A 22,313-nucleotide genomic window follows, 5' to 3' on the forward strand; every position below is an offset into this window, starting at 1 on the left:
TGTTTCCCAATCCCAAGTTTTTTGATAGTTGTTGCTGTCAGCAAGTTCATGAAATAGTGAAATGTCTCACAAGTTTTTTTTTCTGTGGCAAATTCTCGTATCTCAAATCCAGGGTGTTAAATATTGAGATCCCAGTTTTTTCTGCTGTTGTCTATTTATAATGTCAGATATAGCAGATATTCTCAATATGGTAATCTAAGACAAATGCCCCTGTCTGAGCACAGAAAATGCAACTAATGTGCAAACCTTCTGTGTGGCAGCCAATCAGAAGATCTGCATGGAGCAATATTAGATAAATTAATTAGAACTAGAACTGATCTAGTAACAAAAATATGGAGCTTGACATCACAGAGAGACTACTTGAAATGCTTTTTACATTTTATTTTATGTGCGTGCCATTATGTGTTAATCTGATGAGCATTCATCACAGCCTGATAAAGGTAATTATCGCTGAAGACAGCTGAGTGATATGTTGCTTCTAGCTGAAGATACTTTATAGAAAAGTAGCGGATGTCTCCTAATTTTAGTTCAGACTTGAGGGTGATTGGATAAGTGAGTCCTGTCTTGTACATATGCACACATTAGCAGAAGCTGCCAATCATTTGGTGTTTGTCTTGTGAATGCTATTTGCACCGATGATTGAAGCAGTGCTGATTTATTGATGGTTCAGTTGCACATAAAGGCTATTTGTAAAATGTACAGTGGGCTGGATTCACTTGGGATGCTGCTCATAAATGTAGTTTTGTAGACCATCACAGTTTGGCATTCCATCCCTCCCAACAACAACATGAATCTCATCAATTTAATGGTTGTTTGCACAACTGAGTTGGGCGGCACAGTGAATACTGATTAGAACTTTATGTCTGCTTTTCTGTTCGCAAAGGAGGCTATGCAGCTGCATGACAGCATGGGCTTTTCCTCTGAATTTCACATTTCTTTACTGCTTTGCTGTGGAGGAGGAGTGGGGGGATTTCTTGGAAGGAGGATTTTATTTGCGGCACTAATACAATTAAATGTTAATGAGCCATTGTGGACTGCAAAATGGGCATCCAGGGGAATGAAAGGGTGTTTTCCATCCTACTAAGTTATGGTTCTGGCTATACTGACTGCTGCACTGGATAATTGAAAGACGCATGCCATCATCAATGATGCTCCAGTTTTTGAACAAGTCTGAGAACAGACAAAGACTAATTTTCATTCATAAAGTTTAAATACCTGTGGTCAACCAGCCAAAGAAATGGACAGTGCACAAGAGAAATGAAAAAGAGAGAGCAGGCAGGGTGGAGTAGGTGGATTCAAGTTTCAGGGTGATTTGTGACAGAAGGATAGCTGCAAGAGTGAAAGAGAAGGTTTTATCAGATTGTAGTGAGACCTGCTGTGATGTATGGTTTGGAGACATTGGCACTGATAAAGTGATAGGAGGCAGATTTGAAGTGGGCCGAGCTGAATGAAGACCCACAGGACCTAAGGAGAGGATTAGAAATAAGTACATCAGAGGGACAGCTCAGGGTGAGCGGTTTGGAGACAAAGTTAGAGAGGCAAGGCTGAGATGGTTTGGACATGAGCTGAGGTGGGATATTGGATATACTGGACAGTTGAATATGGAGCTGCCAGGCAGGAGGAATAGAGGAAGACCACAGGGAAGACTCATGGATGTAGTGAAGGAGGGCATGCAGAGGGTTGGTGTGACAGAGGAAGATGCTAAGGATACGATGAGATGGAGGCAGATGATCCTAAAACGAGTAGCCGAAAGGAGAAGAAGAAGAAGAATACTGAATGTGATGATAGACTCTAAATGATTAATCCATCATTAAAATATGAAATACATTTAAAATATGCATCTGTGTGGCATCTATTGGATGTATTGTGTAATCGACAAAAGAGCAGACTGTTAAAAGACCAAACTGAACTATATTCCAGTGGTTTGAACCGATACTGCTTGTTTTCTTAACCTCTTAAGCCCCAAGCCTAACTCATCTCCTGCCTTTTGCCCCCGTATCAGGGGGCGTTGGGGCTTAATTTCAGTAGTATTTGTGGTTTAAAACTTCAAACAAGTACACAAAAAGAGACTTGGATACAGCATTTTGACTCACCTTGTTGGTTACAGTGCTGGCTACACATTAAAAACCTCGGTTTCCTGCACATTGTAATTTAATTGCACCTGTCCTTCTGTGTTGGCATGCCAGGTGAGCAATGGCGCAGAGCAACCCAGAAAACAGCAGCGGTCCGACCTCAACGTCCCCCTGGAGAACAACAACGTACCAGAGGTAAGACGTTCTCTGGATATCCTGTCGCAGCGTTTCCTTCTTTGTCATTTATCTACCCCGAGGTTGTTTGCACAGGATATATTGTTGTTTATGTGTGCGTGCATCCATATGGTTATGTTTGTGCGTGCATGTGTGTGTGTGACCATTTAAGTAAATGAGTAATTGTGTAATTACAACCTCAGCTCATGTCCTCTGCTTTCGGCATGATAGCATCCTGATAATTGACTAGCATTCTGCTTGTGGTTTTATGAGAGCCATTTCTCATCGAGACGTCTGCGGTGGGAGGATGCCCCCGTTCCACCCTCCCACCACCCTCCCTCCACCCTTACTTCCTTGTCCTTGAGGGGAGTAGAATCTCTGAATATGGAGGGAAGGCTCAGTAGTATCACCAGGATCAGTGTTTGAATTTCATGAATCTCCCTGTGGCCATCTAAAGCTTCCTCATCCCTCGTGGATACGATATCTCTTTGCAGTCGGGCTTTACCTGCTTCCATAGTGCTTTTTAGCAAGTCAGGCACGTGGAGATTCTGGAGCTGCAAGGTTTAAATGCTTTTATCTGTGTCAGTTTTCATTTTGACAGCAAATTCTGATCTAGCTTTAGTCATAGTCTTGTGACTAAAATGTCATGCAGCTGTAGTCATAATTTAGGCATCTAAGTTCTTTTAGTTTCAGTCTAGTTTTATTTGACTAAATTTGACTTGTTTTGCTAGTGCGTCTTTCATGATGGCAAATTTAAAGTCAAGTTTATTTAAAGAATTTGAAGTTTAGCACGTTTATTTTCAAACAGCAGAGAAGTACAGTATGTAATTCACTGTAAGTCTATTCATAACATTTATCTGCTATTACCTGTTTCTGTCTTCCAGCCTACAAAGAAGGTCGCATCCTTCCCCAGCTTTGTCGATGGTAAGTTCATCTGCACATCCGTTTGGTGGTGAAATTAAAATTTTGGAATAAAAACCAAGTAATCACAATAAGCAACACTACTTCCCTGCCTTTGGGCATGATCTAGGGCTAACAGTATGTTTTAAAAGGCTTTAGTTGCCATCAGATCATGGTGGCACATTGTGCTCCAAAGTGGGTGTCTGAGAGTCCACATCTAGATATCACAGGATATCACAGATGCAGATTAATCACAGCTCCTGTTAGCACTGCACCTCCATTAGCTCACAGCCGGTGGCCATTTCACTGCTGAGGCCTATACAGCCGTTTATCACTATATCTCCAGTGTTTGGCTCCTTTTTCTTCACGCAGCACACTGACTGCAGTAATTACAATACCTTCTCCGCTGCACGCTCCACCCTTTCAGTCTAAACATGCTTTGTCTTTCCCTTTGTCTCCCTCTTAATCACCATCCTCTCTGCCTCTCCCTGGCTCAGTCCCAGGACCCTGTGAGCCAGAAGACCTGATTGATGGGATTATCTTTGCTGCTAACTACCTGGGCTCCACTCAGCTGCTGTCTGAGAGGAACCCCTCCAAGAACATCCGAATGATGCAGGCCCAGGAGGCCGTCAGCAGGGTCAAGGTACTCAAAAACACCCACTCGCGCACCGATTCACGCACAGTTACCGCTGCATTTCTGAGTCATACAGACAATCACACTTCCTTATGCTTTCACAATATAGGTGTCACAATATACTGGTGATAGTAAATAATATGAAACAGCAATATCATGTCAGAAACACGGATATGACAACATGGTGATAACAACCCAGTGCCAGCACAGCCATGATTCAGCTCAAGAGTCAAGCTTATTGCAACTCTCCAATTTAATCTGTGCTCACCTACACAGGTGGAGTCAGGCTGCTGTTGGGTTGTTAAGTGAAGCAGTTGGAGATGAGCAGGCTGGACTTAATTCTTAATTTAATTACCAATTTGTTGTCTGCCCTTGTTACTGCTTTTCCTTGCTTTCTTAATACTAGCCTCTTAAAATGTGCAACTGTGCCCTGCGCCTTGTGCTCTGCACTTTCCAGCTGGCCCGATTGAGTTACAAGAGTTTGCTGCTCTGTTCTAGCTGTGCAAACTGAGCACTGCACATGTCAGTGACATTTGGTCAGGCTGGTTTAGGCTTGTTATTTGCCTTATTAGAGACAACAGAATAATCTTTTCAGATGTTCCGAAGACATTTACACAGTTTGTTGGTTCTGTTAGATTACAAATGGCTTTATCCTGTTTTTCCTTTTTTAAAAAAAAAAATTGCAACCCACCTCCTCTCTGCACCCACATGGTTCACATAGCCTCTGTGTCAGATCCACAAAGCACAGCAATAAATAGAGCTAAGTGTGCTAAGGTATGCTGAGGAGAGGACACAGAGGGAGACAGAGTGAACCGATAGCAAGGCTTAAGAGGGCTATATATACACGGAGAATTGATTGAATGATGAGACGTACGTGGAAAACTCTGGGGATAATGCAGACGATCACAAAGGAGTAAAAATGCAGCTGTCAAAGCTAAATAGAAAGTAAAAAAAGACACAAATCATTGTAACAGAAGGCAGAGGAAGGAAATAAGTTCTCACAGAAACCACAGGGACCATTTTCATTTCTTTTTTTCTTTATTTTTTGCAATATTTCCTATGGCTAACATAACTATGTAGGGAAAATCTCACATCGTGACAGCCCTAACAACATTAAAGAGTAATTTTGGTTGCAAAGTGTCTTTCCTCTGGTTCCATAATGCTTTGTAGTCCCTAATTGAGTCTGAAGAACTGTGAATATCAGAGCCAGCTGGGTCGGTCATGGGTTGTAATTTACAGCTGCCCTGTTGGGTAGGCAGCTACATCATTTGTAACTTCAACAAATATTGATGCTGAGAAGTAGCACTAGTAGCAGCAGTGAGGCTGCGGTAGTCCCAAGTCACCAGGAAGTACTGCCGGTGATCCTAAGTATCTGGAAATATGTATTAGTTGAATAAACAGTTCCTCCAGTAGGAAGCTGCTGAGAGGCCGTTCCCCTCGGACGGAGCTTTTTATTCAGTGACGGTTCTCTAATTTCTAACAGATGTGCCATCATTCTGTTGTTGTTTAAGCAGCACCAGAAACATTCAAATGTACCTAAAGACATATAAAAAGACATAGAAGCCTTACAGGAACACTCAGTGGCATTACATGACTAATACAGAAAGTGTATTCCTGATACAGTGTCATTTTTCACATTACTGTACATGCATAGAATGGGAAAACATAAACAAAATCCTGGTACTGCAGAATATTCTGTTATATTTAGTCATTTATAACAGCTATGACATTATTTCTTAACTCATACCCACAAACTTCCAAATGAAATATACAGTACATGGATATTAATTATTTTTTCTAAGCAGTATAGTCATGTATTAAGCATCAGTGGTCTTTTAGGGCAGCTGAAAAACTTGGCCAGATTAGACTTCAGGGCACGTGTGTTCGTCACAGCCGACTGGATAATGGGGCTTCTGGCATGTGAGCTTCCCTGCTGTTCACTAATATCATTACAAAAATGATGTTTCAGAAAAGTGCTGTGGATGGTGCCAGTGCAGCTCAAAGAGGCTCATTTGATGTTAGTTTGGAGAAGCTTTTCATCAGTGTTGCTCTGTCCAGAGCTCTTGTGATAAAACATCTCTTATGACAAACTAGACTGTCAGACTTATGGTACTGGTCACATTTATCTGTTTTGGGCTCGCAGTCCCTCTGCCAGGTGACTGATGTCATCTCGTGTCGTGACGAGATGACATTAGTGCTAACGTTCTGGTGCGTAGTTGCTAACCGAGCACCGGCCTCTTTTATCTCCCTCTCGTGTGAATACAAGCTTTGATGTTATTCTAAATATTGCATGACCGCCTCCGTAGTGGTCTACTTTTAGAAAGTTACATGCTGAAATAAGACTTTTTAATCGACGTGTGACCAAAGTCTGTTTAAGCTTCTCATATTGGTCGTATTGTCTCCGTTTTAGACACTTTTTGCAGGTTTCTTATGCTTGTGTGAAATAAACAAACATATAATTTTGTTCATGTAATTATTAAGGGACAATCCTACATAATTAGAGTTTCCATAAGGTTTGTATATGAAAATATAGGGAAAACACACATAAACTCAAAGGAAAACGTATGTATCTTGACTGCGCTGACATGTTTCACAAATATAACACACATATCAAAGTGTAGTCACAGCCTGCTGCTTCATGGTACTCGGTGAAGCTGCTGTGAGGTGGCATTGATATCTAAAAAGACAATATGGCTAAACATTTATACTTTTCTTCAAATATTTAGGTTCATTTCAGCTCATTCACTGAGCTGAGCATGTGTACAGACTCATATGGATGCTGTGCTATCCTATGTCATGGTACTTAATGGGCAGGCTTAATAAATAGACATGTGCATGGGAGAAGAGAGAGTATATTTCTGAGTCAGTATTGAGCCAAAAAATAACATTATAACTACTGTTAGTAGCCCTTAGTCTTTTTATATGTCGCTGAATCAAAACGAAATAATCCACATCACTGAATTACTAAATTGATTTAACAGTAAATAACATTCGTAGTAAAAATAAACAAATATATGCAATCTGGAAGTATACTAAAAACTTCTATAAGGTCATAAACGAACAAAATCACATGTTACCATTTATAGCTTGAAAATGCCTATAAGTTATATATCAATATATTATTGACTACTATTGTCCTTCATTTATGATAAGGATTCGTTTTAGAGATAACACAAGTATGGTTCACTAGACTGGTGTATGTCTAAAAATGGACTTCTCATGTCTTGTGCTAATAAACCCAATTTCCCAAATTCAGGAAGAGCACTGCTGATTGATCAGATGCAATAACATCCCTATTTGTTACATTGTCGGATCTTTGCTGACCGGTTAGGAGAAATCCAAATTCAAAGAGTCCAGTCCTACACCTGGTTCAGGGCCCGAATAGCCCGGGGGGAGAAGCTCCTCCTCATTCTCTCTGTTTTATCCATGTAGTTTCACAACTTCACAGTGAGGCATGAGAAAGCCAGTTTTGATGTCAGTTTAAGTTAACATTTAGTTAGCATTCCTAGCTTCATAGCTTCCTTGCCCTATAAAGGGTTAAGACAGAACACTAATTATGTCACATAGCCCTCAGCCCTATCCTTATTGTCGTGTTCTTCAGATTAGTTTAGGGTTGAGAGTTAGCAGTGCAAAAATATTAATACATATCAAAATGTTCCTGAGCATTGCTAGAAATGTGTAAATGTTAATATGAAAAAAATGTAGTGTGAAAACGTCAATACAAAAGTTAATGGGTGTACATTTGTTTATGACAGTACAAATTTTGGAAAAGCTACCGAATGAATGTTTAGTTGATTTCCTTTAGTTATTTTTAATAGAATATCTATTAAAAAAAGTTGAATCTTCAGTGTTGTCGGCCAGTCTTTCTGAAAGAGTTACAGTGGGTTTCGCACATGCCCCGAAGGCCTGAATTTTTCGAGGCATCACCTGGAGAGGCAGTATGTGATAGACCAGCATGTGTCCAGATCAGTCAGACTCAACATTAAACAGACTTCATTCTGCCAGCTCTACACTACAAAGACTGCTTGTGAATAGAGCAGGTACTGCAAGGGAGTCCTACCCCCTGCATCCTTACCCAGCATCCCTAAACCGCTTTTCAAGAAGTGAAGACATGACTGACACAAAGGTCTCTTATAGTGTGTTAATTAAATGTGTCATTCAATCAGCAGATTTCACTAAAGAATGAAGGTTGTTTACAGCCTAGGAACTGAGACCTTGGTTGAACAGGCAGAGCTGCTGTAAACATTGCCCACAATGTCATCATCGCAACCATGAAGCGCAATTTACAGAACTGTGTCGCTGGCATGACTGTCCATGTGCACTTTTATCACTCGCTCTTTGCCACACAGTTGTCTGCCTGCACAAAGTCTTCTCCAACCGACTGCAGCAAATCAGCTGTTATCTCTCAGTGATCTCCCTCGATTGGCCCTTCATTATATAATTCATTTATCCCTTGTGAACCGAATGAATAGCACTATAGCAACCGACCTTAAACGCTGAAATGGAGACTGTCGGCTTAACGCAAACCACACATAGAAAGAACCTCGTGTCCTCTCCTGTTCTTTATAAATATGTGCTATTTAAATAAAAACAAGTTGACTAGAGTATATTTCAGCCACACTTGTATTTTTGCCTCACATCAACCCAAGGAAGCATCTGTGTAGTATAGTAAAGCACAGGTTCGCACCCTGTGGTGCTGAACTGAGCAAAAAGAAGTATGGCAGGTAAATTGTAGCAGAGCTGTGTAGGCTGTTTATGCAGATCTTTGTGCCATGATGTCAACTCGCTGTTTGATGTAATATTTATGAAGTTTCAACCCCCCCATTCCCTTTCACTACCCCCCCCCCCCCCCCCCCCCCCCACACACACACACACACACACACACACACACACACTCTGCTCCTCGTCAGCAGAGTAGTAGGTGTTGCTCGAAGCCTCAGATGTTTGTCTTCCTGAGAGCTGATCACAGAAGAGGAAACTTTACAGATTGAAAGCTGGAAAAAGACACTTCCCTCTGGGCTGTTATTAATACTGTGTTGGTGGTTACAGCTTTGCAGCAGTGGCTCAGGCAAACATCCAGTCCTGCACTCGCAAATGTAATGTCAAGATAATTTCCTCTGGTCGATGGTAGATGGAAGGAAGGCCAGCAGCTCAGCTTGAACTTATACGGAGGGGATAAATTGAAAGATTAACGAGAGCTAAGAGTCCTCCTAAAGATTAGTTATCTAAGGTCAACTGTTAGAGCCCACTACATGAACAGTGTTACTGATGAACTAATCACACCCATTAGCTCAGTAAAACTGTCTCCATATTAGCTAAGCTCTTTAATTCCAAACACAGTGACTTGACCTTGAAAAAAAACCAACCCAAAAACCAAACAAACCCAAAGCAGAGAGTTGAAATCCTTGCACAGGGCTTATCGCCCCCGTTCTCTGTGTGTGTTGTTGATTGTTTTTTCCAGCATGTCTTTTCTGCTAGCAGCATTTAGACTGTGTCGTAAACGTGAAAGTCGGTAAGAGCAGCGCCCGTGCGTTTGATCTGAATGACAGAGTTTGTCTGCGTGTTGATTAAATGCTTTGTTCAGCACAGTAGCTTAAAAAGCTTTGTGAAGAATGCAGGAACAGTGTCAGTCCATGTCTACACGCTTTTTTTTTTTTTTTTAAAGAAGCAATTATTACCATCTGTAATTGCTGTTGTGATAACCAATATGGCTGTGCGAAACGCTTTCTCAACAAACACACTCCTCCTCTCTCGCTCTCTTTCTGTCACTCTTCCTGTTTGTGAGAGCAGCGACAGCGCACCTGCCTTTTGGTTTGGGGCTTTACTGTCTTACCTTCTTTTATTTACCTTCTTTATTTCCTCCTCCTCTTCCTCCTGTTTTTTGTGCTCCTGTATCTGCTGACCTTGTCCCGTCCCGTCCCAACGCCTGCCTGCCTGCCTGCCTGCCTGCCTGCCTGCCAGAGGGTACAGAAGGCTGCCAAAATCAAGAAAAAGGCGGTGTGTAATAAACGGAACAAAAAGAAAGACCCTTTGGCCACTTTACTTCCACTCTCACCTTTTTTACTTCATATTTGCCTGTCTGTGTATCCTCTTCCATTTGTGTCTCAAACACTTGAATGTTCATGCACTGAGTTCAGCAAATCTGTGTCAGGTTTATCTCTGTCCTTCTGTCTGCGGAAAAAGAAATCTGTATCTCCAGAAATATTGTAGAACTCTTTAAAACTAACAATTATATTGTTATTTATTAGGCAAATACCAATGTGAGTCATTTTATATACCCAAATTTGAGCCAGCCCACTTCTCTGAGAAGCCATAAATTATTCAAGCATAACAGTCAAACTAATGTTTTTGTTCAGGAATGCAAGTAAATAACTGTAATTTAGGATTTTAATCAAAATTAAATGATGTGTTTTTCAGTCTTTTGTTTTTTAGTATTAGAAATATGATTTCGATCAAAGAGCTTGCACATACTGCAGGATTAACCATTACAGAAGCATTAAAATCCTTTGGGTTATAACCAGTACTGTCACTTAGACTGGGTGGTGGGCTAAAAAAATTGTCAAGCACTGTATATGGAAAGAACAAAGAAATAACTGAAATAAATGTGATGCAAATACATCCCACGCACACACATTAGAGACTATTTTTTTCTTTTATTTCCAGTCATATTGTTATTCGTACATATTGTTATTCTCCAAAACATACCGTAGGGTTAGAGTTAATTTTCTATTGTACTGATATATCAGGGGGTATATTTAATGTGTTTTTGTATGTTCTGCACGTCTCATACTGTGACTCATTCAGTGACCCTTTTGCCAATTTCTTATGTAAAATAATTAGGATAAATTGAACCGAGTGAATATTATGTTACATCAGAAAAATGCGAAAGAGATCAGTTTAGTGATTAAATCACATTCCCGTATATACAAGATAAGCATTGCCTATAGACAACATTAACATTTACTATTGTAGGGGCTAAAGAGTGCTTTGTTTACCTAGAATATTTATTTTCCTTATATGGAAACAGAGGTGCTTTTATATTAGACTAAACAACCACTGAAACAAAGTAGCATAACGTGTTACTGACATGAATTATTATCATGAATTTATAATAAGAGGATATCCCATCAGTTATTCTGTGTCTGAAGCTTCTATCCCATTAAGACTTAATGCTGATTGGCTGTCCTTCTCAAACAGAACAGCAGGTGGGTAGGGCCGCTGTGCTTACAACCCAAGCTTTGTGTCCGAACTGACCATATTATGTGTGTCTCCAAGACACAGTACAGACCAATAGTAACCAATAGTGTCTGAAGCGTTTAGATCAATGTGAAGCCTGAATATTTTGTCTGTCAGATTTAGTCTGACACTGTTACAGTATAAATATAAGAAAAAATAAGGAAAAGCATAAGAAGTTCCAGAGATTAAAAATATTTATGTATTTTCTACCATAGGTTCAAAAATCTATAATCATTTTAGTCATTAAAGTGATATAACTGGCTTTAATCATGTGTAAGAGTTGTCATTTCTTCTTTCTAACCAAAAAATCTGAAGCTTAAAGGGTTTGCAAGATTTCTAGAAAAGGGTCAGCGAGCCAGCGGTCGTAGCTTCCTCACACATACCAAGACCGGACAAGGAAATAAAGCGTGACATATTGAACAGAAAAATCTTCTACCTCAAGGCCAAATGCAGGCAAATGTAAATCACATGGCAGCCACAATTTATGTTTGCAAAAACTAGTTTGTCCCCTAAAGAAAATTAATTACTATTCATTGTATTTTCTGATACTGGATATGGACAGAAAATGATGAACTAATGACAGGTCACAGTCCCCCCCACCCCCCCAAAAAAGGTTTACCGTTTATTGCTTGAAACAAATTTTAACCACGTGTTTTATTTCTCTATGAGATTCGCCTTATTTAAGTACATAAGACAGTTTTAATTCAACTAAAACAAGCATAGTTTTATTAGATTTCTGCACAGAGTGATTAGAGGGAAATGTGCACAAGCTTGTTGTGTGCTGAGGCTGCATTACTCTCACTGGTGTAACAGCCAGCTGGTATGGGTTTAGTGTTAAGCTGTTTCTTGTTTCCGTGCCAGCTCGCCCATCCTCGTGCCAGGACTATTGATGCAAACTAACGCTACTGCCAAACACTTTCTTTTTCTTCCTTTGCCACCTCACCTCTAGACTCAGTAACATGTCCATGTAACAAGGACTTTTCTAACTGGGCACTAAGCTTTAGATGCATGAGTTTTGGCAATTAAAAAAAGGCATTCCCACATTTAAAACAGACACTATTCAGACAGCTGCGTGCACAATGAACAGTCAGGCTTGACACAAACATCTTAAACAGCCAGACGCAGGTGATTTAACAAACTCTTCTGTCTGTATGTTGCTTCAGAGCGCAGATGGAGACGCCCAAACCCTTACCGAGGTTGATCTGTTTATCTCCACCCAGAGGATCAAAGTCCTCAATGCAGACTCACAGGTAAGTGCTCCATGTTTCTGTTAAAAGTACGATTTTTCACCTGTGAGAACAAAAGCTGCTTTCCCAGAAACTATGAGTCAACGCCTCAGGGGAATGATGTTATGTCATAATTGTCAAAACAACAGCTTAACTGCTGACACCAGCTGCATCCTACAGCTACCCCAGCTCTGATTGTTGTTTGTTTAATCTCATGACGTCACTCTGTGAATTCTTTTTGACCGTGGCTAAAAATAGATTCTGCAAAGCCAAAAAAAAAAAATGGTGCAGGATCATCTGTGCAGCACTGCCTTTACTTTAATGTCACAGCAAAGTGGTCCTTCAGAAGTTCGGACCCCAGACTTAATGGATGCACACAGCAAAGTTAATGGCACAATGATGAATAGTATTAGCTGTACAGAAAAGGCAAGAAGCACATAAACAGAGCATCCTAAACACAACAAAACTACAGTGACTAGGAAGAGATCTCAGGTTTGTTGTTTAGCACTCAATAAAAGAATTAACATTACCAAGCTCACCTTTTTTGACTTCAGTGTGGCTACATAGTACAAGGATTCAAAGGTTAACTAAAAATAAGTGTAAAAATTAAGTGTAAAAATCACAAAATCAGTGATACAACAAATGACCATGTAGCAAGTAATTCAATCAGTGTTAGCTAGGTAGTGTGCTAGCAAACTGTTGCTATATATGCTTCTGTAGAGCTAACACGTGCCAACACACCAGCTCCACAAAGCAAAATAAAGCCTTCATAAGGCACAATGCAGTCCTGTGAAAAACTGAGTACGGTGTTATTCCCTCCATAGCCACGTCCCAATAGTCAAATGGCCTTGATCGATTGATCATCAGTAAGTTTGATCACCTCTATAAAGGCTAAAGTGTTGGCAGTTTGTGAGTCTTGCTCATTGAGATTGGGATGCATGGTAACACAAAAAGCCAAACATTCTTCCCAGGAGTGGATTATAAGGCTTTTCAAACAATTTTGTCCATCATTCTACACTAACAAAGACTACATGGAAAACATACATACATACACACTTGTCCCAGCAAATTCACATGAAGTTCAGACCTGGAATGCTCAGAGAAATTGCAAAAAACACAAGAGTAACATGTTAAGGACCCTAAAGGCCTGAGATAGCAAGTGAAATGTTAAAGTTCATAGCAGTAAAATTAGAAAAAGACTGAACAAATATAGGTTATTTGGAAGGGTTGCTGGCAGAAAGCAACTTCTCTCTAAAAACAACATGGCAGCACAATGTATGGTTGCAAAGTTGTATCTGAACAAACCACAAGTCCTCTAGAACAATGTCCTGTGAATAGACAGCACCAAAACTGAGACGTTTGGTCATAATGCACAGCACCGCATTTGGTGATAACCTATAACAGCAGGTCAGCATAAGCACGTCATATCAACGGTCAAGCACAGTGGTGAATGGGTGATGATTCGAGCTTGTTTTGCAGCCAAACAACCTCCTGAACCTTCAACCATCAACTGCCGTGTATTATAAAGTATTCTAGAGTCAAATGTGAGGCCATCTGTCCAACAGCTACAGCTTGGCCTAAACTGGGTTGTGCAACAGGACAATGACCCCCAAGCAAAGCAGCAAATCTACAACAGCATTGCTTGGAAAAAAAAAAGAATCAAGTTGTCAAAGTCCAGACCTCAACTTGATTGAAATGCTGTGATGGGACCTTAAGAGAGCTTTCCATGAACAATACCCACAAACCTCACGCAACAGAAACAAAATTATAAAAGAAAGGGCCAAAATTCCTCCACATTGATGTGAGAGACTGATAATGTCATACAGAAAACAAATACTTGAGATTATTGCTACTACAGGTAAAGCAAATAAGTCATGTCATACTTAGTTTTTGGTGGAGGGTACAAAAAACATTTTTTGCAGGACTGTATATATTTCAAAAGTATTTTTCTTTTCTGTGGAACACAGAAAATTTCATTTTCACCATCCATCAAGAAGAAGCTCTTATCCTCATACATTTAAGCTCTGAGGCCTCTGCACTTGAAAGCCTCACAGATGGTGAAGCAGCTCTTTATCCTTTTCCGATCATAGCCCTTCTTTCTCAGTTTTGATTCTTCTGACCTTTTCCTCTTTGGCTGTTTCTCCGCCATCTCACCTTCTTGACAATGTGATTATGTTCAGCTGTCCCTCTTGTTCTGCTCCTTTTCCCCATCCTGTCTCCCTCTGTCTTGTTTACAAGCACAAACATGCCCAGTTGTTAGTTGTGTTTTGTCCATAACTGACATTTAGTAGATAAGTGTATAAGTGTATTAAATCAGGAAGAGTTATTCCACCTCCAACCTTCAAAAATGCCTAAAGTTATAATATAGACTAAATTTTCTCAAATCATCAATCCCTCTGAAACTGGACAAAAAGTCAAAAATTCACCTGGAAGTCTGATTTTATCTGTCGTATTTCTCCACGTTCAAGTTTTTACATGAAACCCCGTCTCTGCACGCTTACAGAAACTTGCCTTTTAGCTTTACAGCAAGCTGTGTTGTGAAGCAGCCACACTAGTCTTCACAGGAGGTGTAGTGCTTTGATGGAAGCGCTACACTTCCGAGAGATTTGCTGTTCTACAGATCATGAATAGAGCCTTGTGCTCACAGTAACAGTTAAATGTATATGCGATAGATGATTCATTGGCAGTATTTCAGGCTTAGCTGCTGCCTGGCCATCTGAGCAGTGTCAGAATTGAGTGTGTTTGTGCGTGCGTGTGTGTGTGTGTGGGCAGCCGCCTGGCAGAAAATAACGTGCTGCAATGCGGTGTCTATCTTCCTCTCATTTTTCCATCTGGTTGCCACTGGTCCCAGATTTTAAATAAAAGCCTTTTTGTACACATAAAAGCTCGATGTAGCTTACATGGGGTTCCTGACATTGATTCATAATAAGAACAACTCCAAAGGTGGGCTGGAACAACAGCATTTATTAGGCTGATGTAATAAAAGTCAGCTCATAGTTAATGACATTAAGTAACTGAAATTAAATTTAGCATCTTACCTTAAAACGTCAATGAACAAATGCATGCTCCTCTCAACAAATCCACAGGTTCATGTCTAGAGTCCAGCTTTTCCTCATACATTATAACCCAAGACAATTATTAGGCTGTCCTAACAAACAATCTTTTTTTAATTAATACGAATGCTCTTAGTTTTTCGTGCACCTATTCATTGCTCTTAGATGAAAATCTACTCAGTGTTTGCTGGGTTGTCATTGAGCTATAATCAGATTATACAGCAGGCTTGAATTCAATCAAAAGTAGGCATGTTTGTTCTCTGTCAGCGATACTTTCATCTCACTTCTCACCCCGAAATGAATGCTGCAGTTTTGATAATGAGAGGAAACAAATATGCTGCTCGGTGGTTCTTTAATTTTCAAATATTATAATAATCAAAGGAAACCAGCTGCTGTCAGAAACAGGATAATTAGTCGTAACTGTTACTGCTTTTCAAATGCATTAGTAGGAAAAAGCTCATTTCCGTAAAGCTTTTTGTCAGTTAAAATGTGTAAATACGAAGACGTTTTCCGCTTTTTGTGGGGTTTCTGCATGGATTCGTTGTACATGGGTTGTGTATTTTCTCTTTAGGTATGTTGTTTAGTGCAACTAGTTTTAAAAACAGTAGTTGGGGAGGATTAATTTCATATTGCGTGGGCATTGTGTCGAGACTGGATGAACTCTAGCTCCTCTGCAAATCAGAATTAGACGAGTGGTTAATAAAATAGATTGCTTGATGAATAGACGGCATTGTGTCATTATGGCAGTGAAAACAGTATTAGCGACAATTAAATATTGACACTGTGAGTGTGACATAGCAAGTCTGTGATTAACCCCAAGGGGGGATTTTTTTCCTACACAGGCAGGCTGGGTAAGTACCAAATTAATATTTACCCATACTCACTAATATCAGGTAATTCAGATAATTCCAGGTTTTGATCAGCACCATGGACAGCAGCCACAGTCAGTGGTCACATTTATAGACTCGTTTATCTAACTCAAACTGTCTTCGACTAGTCTGCCACAAGCCCAAAATAGATTTGACTTTGCTAAAGTATTATGAAGACAACTGTAATGTATATAAGCATGGAACAATAATAGTGGTAACAGTGCTTTACGCTCAGCAAGTCTTTGACAATACCACTTAAATCCAAAGTCCTAGCAGTATACTCACTGTGCCCTCTTCTCTGCTTTCTCGTTTCAGCGCAAACTTTTTTTTTTGCTGTGCTGACAAACTGCTCTGTAAGATAAAAAAAATTAATTGTTGCGTAGTTGATGTCAACAATTTCACGGGCATATAAGTAGTATACATCCCAGCATGTCCCAAGTTTTCAGAAAAGGCCCTTATTTTTAAGTCTGAGGAGTATAAAATCATTAAAAAAATATCTGCAGCCTAAATTCAGCTCATAAGGAAAAATATACCTTATAAATAAAGTTACGCTTTGACACACATGATCGAACCGTGACTTAGACATTTAGTGGATCACTTATAATCTGTCCAATGTTAGTTAAAGGCAGCAATGTCATTAGCAAAAGGCGAAACAAACCAGAGACACCTAACTTTCTGCAACTAGAGGAGCCCCCTGCTGACCTTTGGAAAAAATGCAAGTTCACTTTTCAGACCCAGAGGAAACATTCCTCCTTTTTCTTATCTTGTCAGATATTAATATTAAAAAGGAAAAGCCCACAAATTCAGAATCATTTCTGCTTTCATACTGCTACTGCATGCAGTCATAACAACCATAGCAAAGGATAGATGGATAGGTAGATAACTCTCAGTACAACAACAAAAGTGGCATTCATGCTGAGCAGGTAGTGTTAAACCAACAGCAGCAAGAAAGTGACAAAAACGAAACAAAAACATTGCTGTCATACATGTATCATTACAGCCTTGCCTATGTTAGCTTATAAACTCAGAAACAGAACAACAGAATGCAGAGCATAATTAAAACGTGATTTTGGTTGACATCCCAACAGGAAACGATGATGGACAACGCACTCCGCACTATATCCTACATTGCCGACATTGGGAACATTGTCGTCCTGATGGCAAGACGCCGGATGCCACGCACAGCCTCACAGGACTGCATTGAAACTACACCCGGAGCGCCCGAGGCAAAGAAGCAGTACAAAATGATATGCCACGTCTTTGAGTCTGAGGATGTAAGCAGCTCTTAAAGAGTTTTCCGAATGACAAACCCACTGTGCCTCTATGTGTTTATGGGAGAATCGTCTCAAGAGAGTGGGTACACAGATGACAGATGTTATTTTTTGTCATTATGTAAGAGTTCTCATTTGGCAGATCCTTTAACATCTAAAGATAGTGAAGATGACACTTGCGATTGCCTTTCAAGTGCTATGTGAGTGTCAGAAAATATTTCAGCTTCCCACTTCTCGCTGCTTTTTAACTTCCACAGTTTGACTCCGAGACACAGTTTTCTTGCGTTTTTTCCCCTGAATTGAGTGTTGTTAAATTATCTCAAATGCTGTCGCTAATATGAAGAAGTTCTAGAAACATTTTTTGGAGCACCCTGCAGTAATCACTTAGGGCAGCCCAGTGATGTGAAATGATGTAAATTGGTTGGGCACTTTTGATTTTGATTTGCTTTCCTCGTTCAGATTCAGCAGGAGCTGGCAACATGAACAATGTTGCGCAGAGGAGCCAGCGACTCAGTTTCTGTGCCAGTCAGTATAAAGGCTGGGCTCCAATCTGCAGCCTCCTCATCTAATTTTGCTGCCAGGCTTTAAAGGCCGCCCAGAGTTATAATGGAACCATTCAGCCGCTCATCCATCAGCTTATAAACAGTTTGTGTTATTGTGGTTCCACTGGCTGTATGTGGTGATTCCTGTCTTTTTTTCTTCTTCTTCTTCTTTTTTATTTTTTATTGTTGTACATAACTAGTTCATGGTGGGACTTGGGGCCATTACTGTCTGCAAAGAGGGATTTATATGCAAGTGTAGATTTCAATTAAACAGAGGAAGTATGGTTATATCATTCAAATGTATACAAGGTTTATTATTGCTGTCTGTTGGCTTCATTAACCTCGATTTCACCTGAATGAGAGAGCAGGAAACTGGAAAGTGTCTTTTTTCTTAGTGGCGAAATACAGCTTAAGACAGAGAAACTCAGTAGAAACTTAAACACCTTTATATTTATTCCACTACTGGTTGATGCCCTTAGCTCCCTGTGTTGTTATTTATATGCTGCTGGGTTTGCTTTTGTTTACAGCCTGACATTTCTGTCCGCAGGCCCAGCTTATTGCTCAGTCCATCGGCCAGGCTTTCAGCGTAGCTTACCAGGAGTTCCTGAGAGCCAACGGCATTAACCCCGAGGACCTGAGTCAGAAGGAGTACAGTGACATCATCAACACCCAGGAAATGTACAATGATGACCTCATCCACTTCTCCAACTCTGAAAACTGCAAAGAGGTGGGTATACCTCAGAAGGAAGAACTGGGAATAAACAGTGAAAGACTTTGCATGTGGGACAAATCACACTGGCGCTGCAGGGCTATTAGAGAAATGTACTACTATAGTTGCTGTTAGCTAATTAGATTAAGAGGCAGATGGTACAGTAAAATCTACTCCAACAGTGTCAGATCTAGCTTATTTTCGCTGTTGCATTTTTGCTTTAGCTAATGCCGTGCCCTGAAAACATCGCCGGAGGCTTTTGGTGAATTACAAACTGTGAAACGTTTACTGGTTTATGAGCACAGAGGCTGCAGGGGCACCATCACACAGCTGCTGTATTAGGGGCACATGAGTAATTTACAGTAATGAGGAACCTGGGCTTTCTTGAAGTAGTAAAGTTTTCCCACCTTACTAACTGTTCGAAGAATAAAGTCATGTCTTGAGGCTTGGTGTGTAGATGAGTAGTATCAGCTGGTCTGAAACAGGAAAACGTATCCGGCATTATGACAGTACTGGAGGATGAGCAAAAGCTGAATCTGAAAAGGTCTGTAAAGTCAAACATGGATGCGATAAATCAATACAGATAAATTATTGGTAGTTCTTCGTTGTTTAAATACATTTTACAACCAAAGTAAATTTGTTTGTAAAATGTTGTTCCTCTTAGCAACCTTTCCAACAAGCCAAACGTTTTCAGTCTTTTTTTTTTTTGTACTTGCAAAGCAGGTGTTTTTCATACATTGCTATTTGAGACAACCAGTACAAACAGTGCTGACTTGTTTGCTAAAGACAATTCTGTTCTTTGTCAATACATCAAGAAGTTCAAGAATACACTGACCAGTCACATTTATATCCATGTCTGTCCAGGCTTGGCCTTTGACCCTTTGGATCTAAAACGTACCACTTTATGATGTTATCCTACTATAAGTTTGTTTTGGAAGAATTAGTGTAAGATTTATTGAGTTCAACATTTAGCCCTGTTCAGTTCGCTGTTGAGTCCAAGTGAGCAAATCTGCCAGATTTAAAGAAATTCTCAGCAGTTGGCTCAGATGCATTAAAAAAAGACAGAAAAAGATCAGGGGGATTGTGTTACTGGAGGCATGTAATCCATTATGTACTCCAAATGCAATCATAGGACTTCTTTTGGCATTTTTTATTATTGTTATTAAGGCTCAGAGGAAATAGGAAGACCACACAGTAATGGAGTAATGGAGAAAACACAATGTCCTTAATTAAATTAGGCTCCAAAGTGTCTGTAATGTGGTGAGTGTGTGTGGAGGTATCTGAAAGAAAGAAAGAAAGAAAGAAAGAAACCTCCTAGGACCTGGTGTCCACATATGTGGGTTGTCTAGACCAAAATACTAAATTTTGTTCTACAAAGGCCTGATATCCACTTAGGAGGACATCATACTGCCGCTGTTCTATCGGAATTTAAAGCGAATGTCTTCATATGTGGATCTCATTTTTCTCAGAAACAAAAATCAGGTAAAAAAAAATAAAAAAAATCACGTAATTCTTTGTTTTTACATTCATCAGGTCCCAATCATCCCAAATAGCAAAGAGAAATTAAAAATGCATGCCATGGAAGAGTTCAGGTCTTAGGAGGTTAAATGACAGGCAAACAAAACCCAAACCAGCCATGACCCCTGCCTGCTGGAGAGAAGCAAGAGACATGTTTAGCACTAAACCCTTTTAAAAAACAAGTTCTAAGCGGAGCCAGACACTTACCTCCTATAAAAAAACAAAAAAACAGAAAGATGAAGGAAACAAGGGAGACACAAAGTAGTAGAGAGGTCATCACATGCCATGTCATGTCAAATGCTGTTATTAATCTCCACTGTTAGCGAATGTGCTTTAATGAGTATCTCATGCAAAACAAGACATGCAGATAAAATATGCAGATAGAAAAGTAAAATGTCATGTGAACTAGGGCTGCCACAAACGATTATTTTGATAGTCGACTAGTCACCGATTATTTTTGTGATTAGTCGACTAATCAGATCATGCATCCATTGGACATAAGACGTACAGCTTATTGCACCAGCATGCATCTGCTCTTATATAACTATCATTAGCTTACAGCTTGAAGTGTTTCAGGTATGTGCTAACTAAAAATAAAGACAAGATGATAGTTTATTAAATTTTAATGAATTTTGCAGATTGTCTCAGTGGAGTTTAATAAACTCAGACATCTGCTCCTTGCTATCTAAACTATAACAGGACATTGGAGTAAATTCTACAATTTCACACTTCTGTTTAATCAGTTTTCTGTTTGACATTTATTCAGCTGTGTAAAAACTTTAATCTCAGCCAAACTGATTTATTCAGGAACAAATAAAACACTGAAAAAAGCCAAATAATAACAGTTTTAAGTTATCTAAGTGACTTATATATGTTTAACCTGAGTAGCGAAAGACCGCGGTGGGTTTGAAAACGATTTGCCGGGAGTCCGGTGTTCTCACCGGCTCTAGTGAGCCTTGAACCCCGGCTAGCTATCGAGCTGGTGGGTAACAGACGTCTCCGAAAACGTCGGCGCACTTTTACAAATATGTGATGTCTTGATAAACCGAACACATATTTGAAGTGTACACAGCTACATTCTCGCCTGAAAAATATGTTAAAAGTTTATTTTGTAACCTAGAAAGAGAAATAAAAGTAATATTAAAACTAAGTAGCTGCCGCCATTGTTAGAAACTGGATTGGGCTGAGCCGTGCTATGAATTCTGGGATAGGTTGGGCCATACGCCCGACCCATCCTTCAAATCTGGGGAAAAGTAGGACGCATTTGTCGGCTGCATTTGCAGAAGTCTTCGAATTTGGAAAGCCTTCGTCGCGTCGCTGCAACGTAACCGGCCGTCAAATGTGGCCGCAGCTACGATACCGGACACTGCTCTTTCTTCTTCGGGGTTTAACGGCAGCTGGCATCCTTGTACATGCAGTGTTGCCATCTTCTGTTTCAGTCCGTTATTACACTCTTAAATCCTACTACTTACGTCTTTCAGGATCTTACAAGGCTTTAAACGACGCGTCGACTATTAAATTTGTCGTCGACGATTTTGGTAGTCGACTAATCGTGGCAGCCCTAATGTGAACTAATCCAGACATTAAGGTAAGAAACCTTGGACCAGTAGTCCTCACTGATTTTCAACATTAGCTGTAGCGTTCTAATCTGACCAGAGATTTTAATCTATTTCTGTATAAGCAGTCATCCGTAATCCATGTTAAGAGACTGTACAGTCTCACTGTTGTAAGTATAAAATAAAGTATACATTAATATATATGAAGGATATTAAAAACCCCACCATTGTGGCTCATGTGTTTTCAAATGCAGTTGGACAGTTTCTGTTCATCATTAAGGTTTTGGTTTTTTTTAAATAACAAACAGACTCCATCCCCTGCTTACTTCTCTCTCCACAGCTGCAGCTGGAGAAGAGTAAAGGGGAGATCCTGGGTGTGGTGATTGTGGAGTCTGGCTGGGGCTCCATCCTGCCCACAGTTATTTTAGCCAACATGATGAACGGCGGCCCAGCAGCTCGCTCTGGCAAGCTCAGCATCGGAGACCAAATCATGTCCATCAACAACACCAGCCTAGTGGGGCTGCCGCTCGCCACCTGTCAGGGAATCATTAAG

At 40.1% G+C, this 22,313-nt stretch overlaps 1 protein-coding gene across 3 annotated transcripts in view; it reads left to right on the forward strand.

Annotated features, from left to right (window-relative positions):
• apba2b (amyloid beta (A4) precursor protein-binding, family A, member 2b) overlaps positions 1-22,313 on the forward strand; it is a 71,217-nt gene that overhangs the window by 44,958 nt on the left and 3,946 nt on the right. For 2 of the 3 annotated variants that reach the window (XM_084935297.1, XM_084935307.1), the window contains 8 exons: positions 2,187-2,267; positions 3,131-3,170; positions 3,644-3,789; positions 9,742-9,777; positions 12,180-12,266; positions 17,253-17,438; positions 18,525-18,704; positions 22,101-22,313. In XM_084935297.1, the coding sequence (XP_084791423.1) occupies positions 2,187-2,267; positions 3,131-3,170; positions 3,644-3,789; positions 9,742-9,777; positions 12,180-12,266; positions 17,253-17,438; positions 18,525-18,704; positions 22,101-22,313 (969 nt within the window). The remainder of the gene's footprint in view (positions 1-2,186; positions 2,268-3,130; positions 3,171-3,643; positions 3,790-9,741; positions 9,778-12,179; positions 12,267-17,252; positions 17,439-18,524; positions 18,705-22,100) is intronic. The other variant, XM_084935317.1, reaches the window with a different exon arrangement.

The sequence above is a fragment of the Perissodus microlepis genome, chromosome 1 (genome assembly GCF_051167445.1).
Source record: "Perissodus microlepis isolate ML-2025 ecotype Zambia chromosome 1, ASM5116744v1, whole genome shotgun sequence".
NCBI lineage: Eukaryota > Metazoa > Chordata > Actinopteri > Cichliformes > Cichlidae > Perissodus > Perissodus microlepis.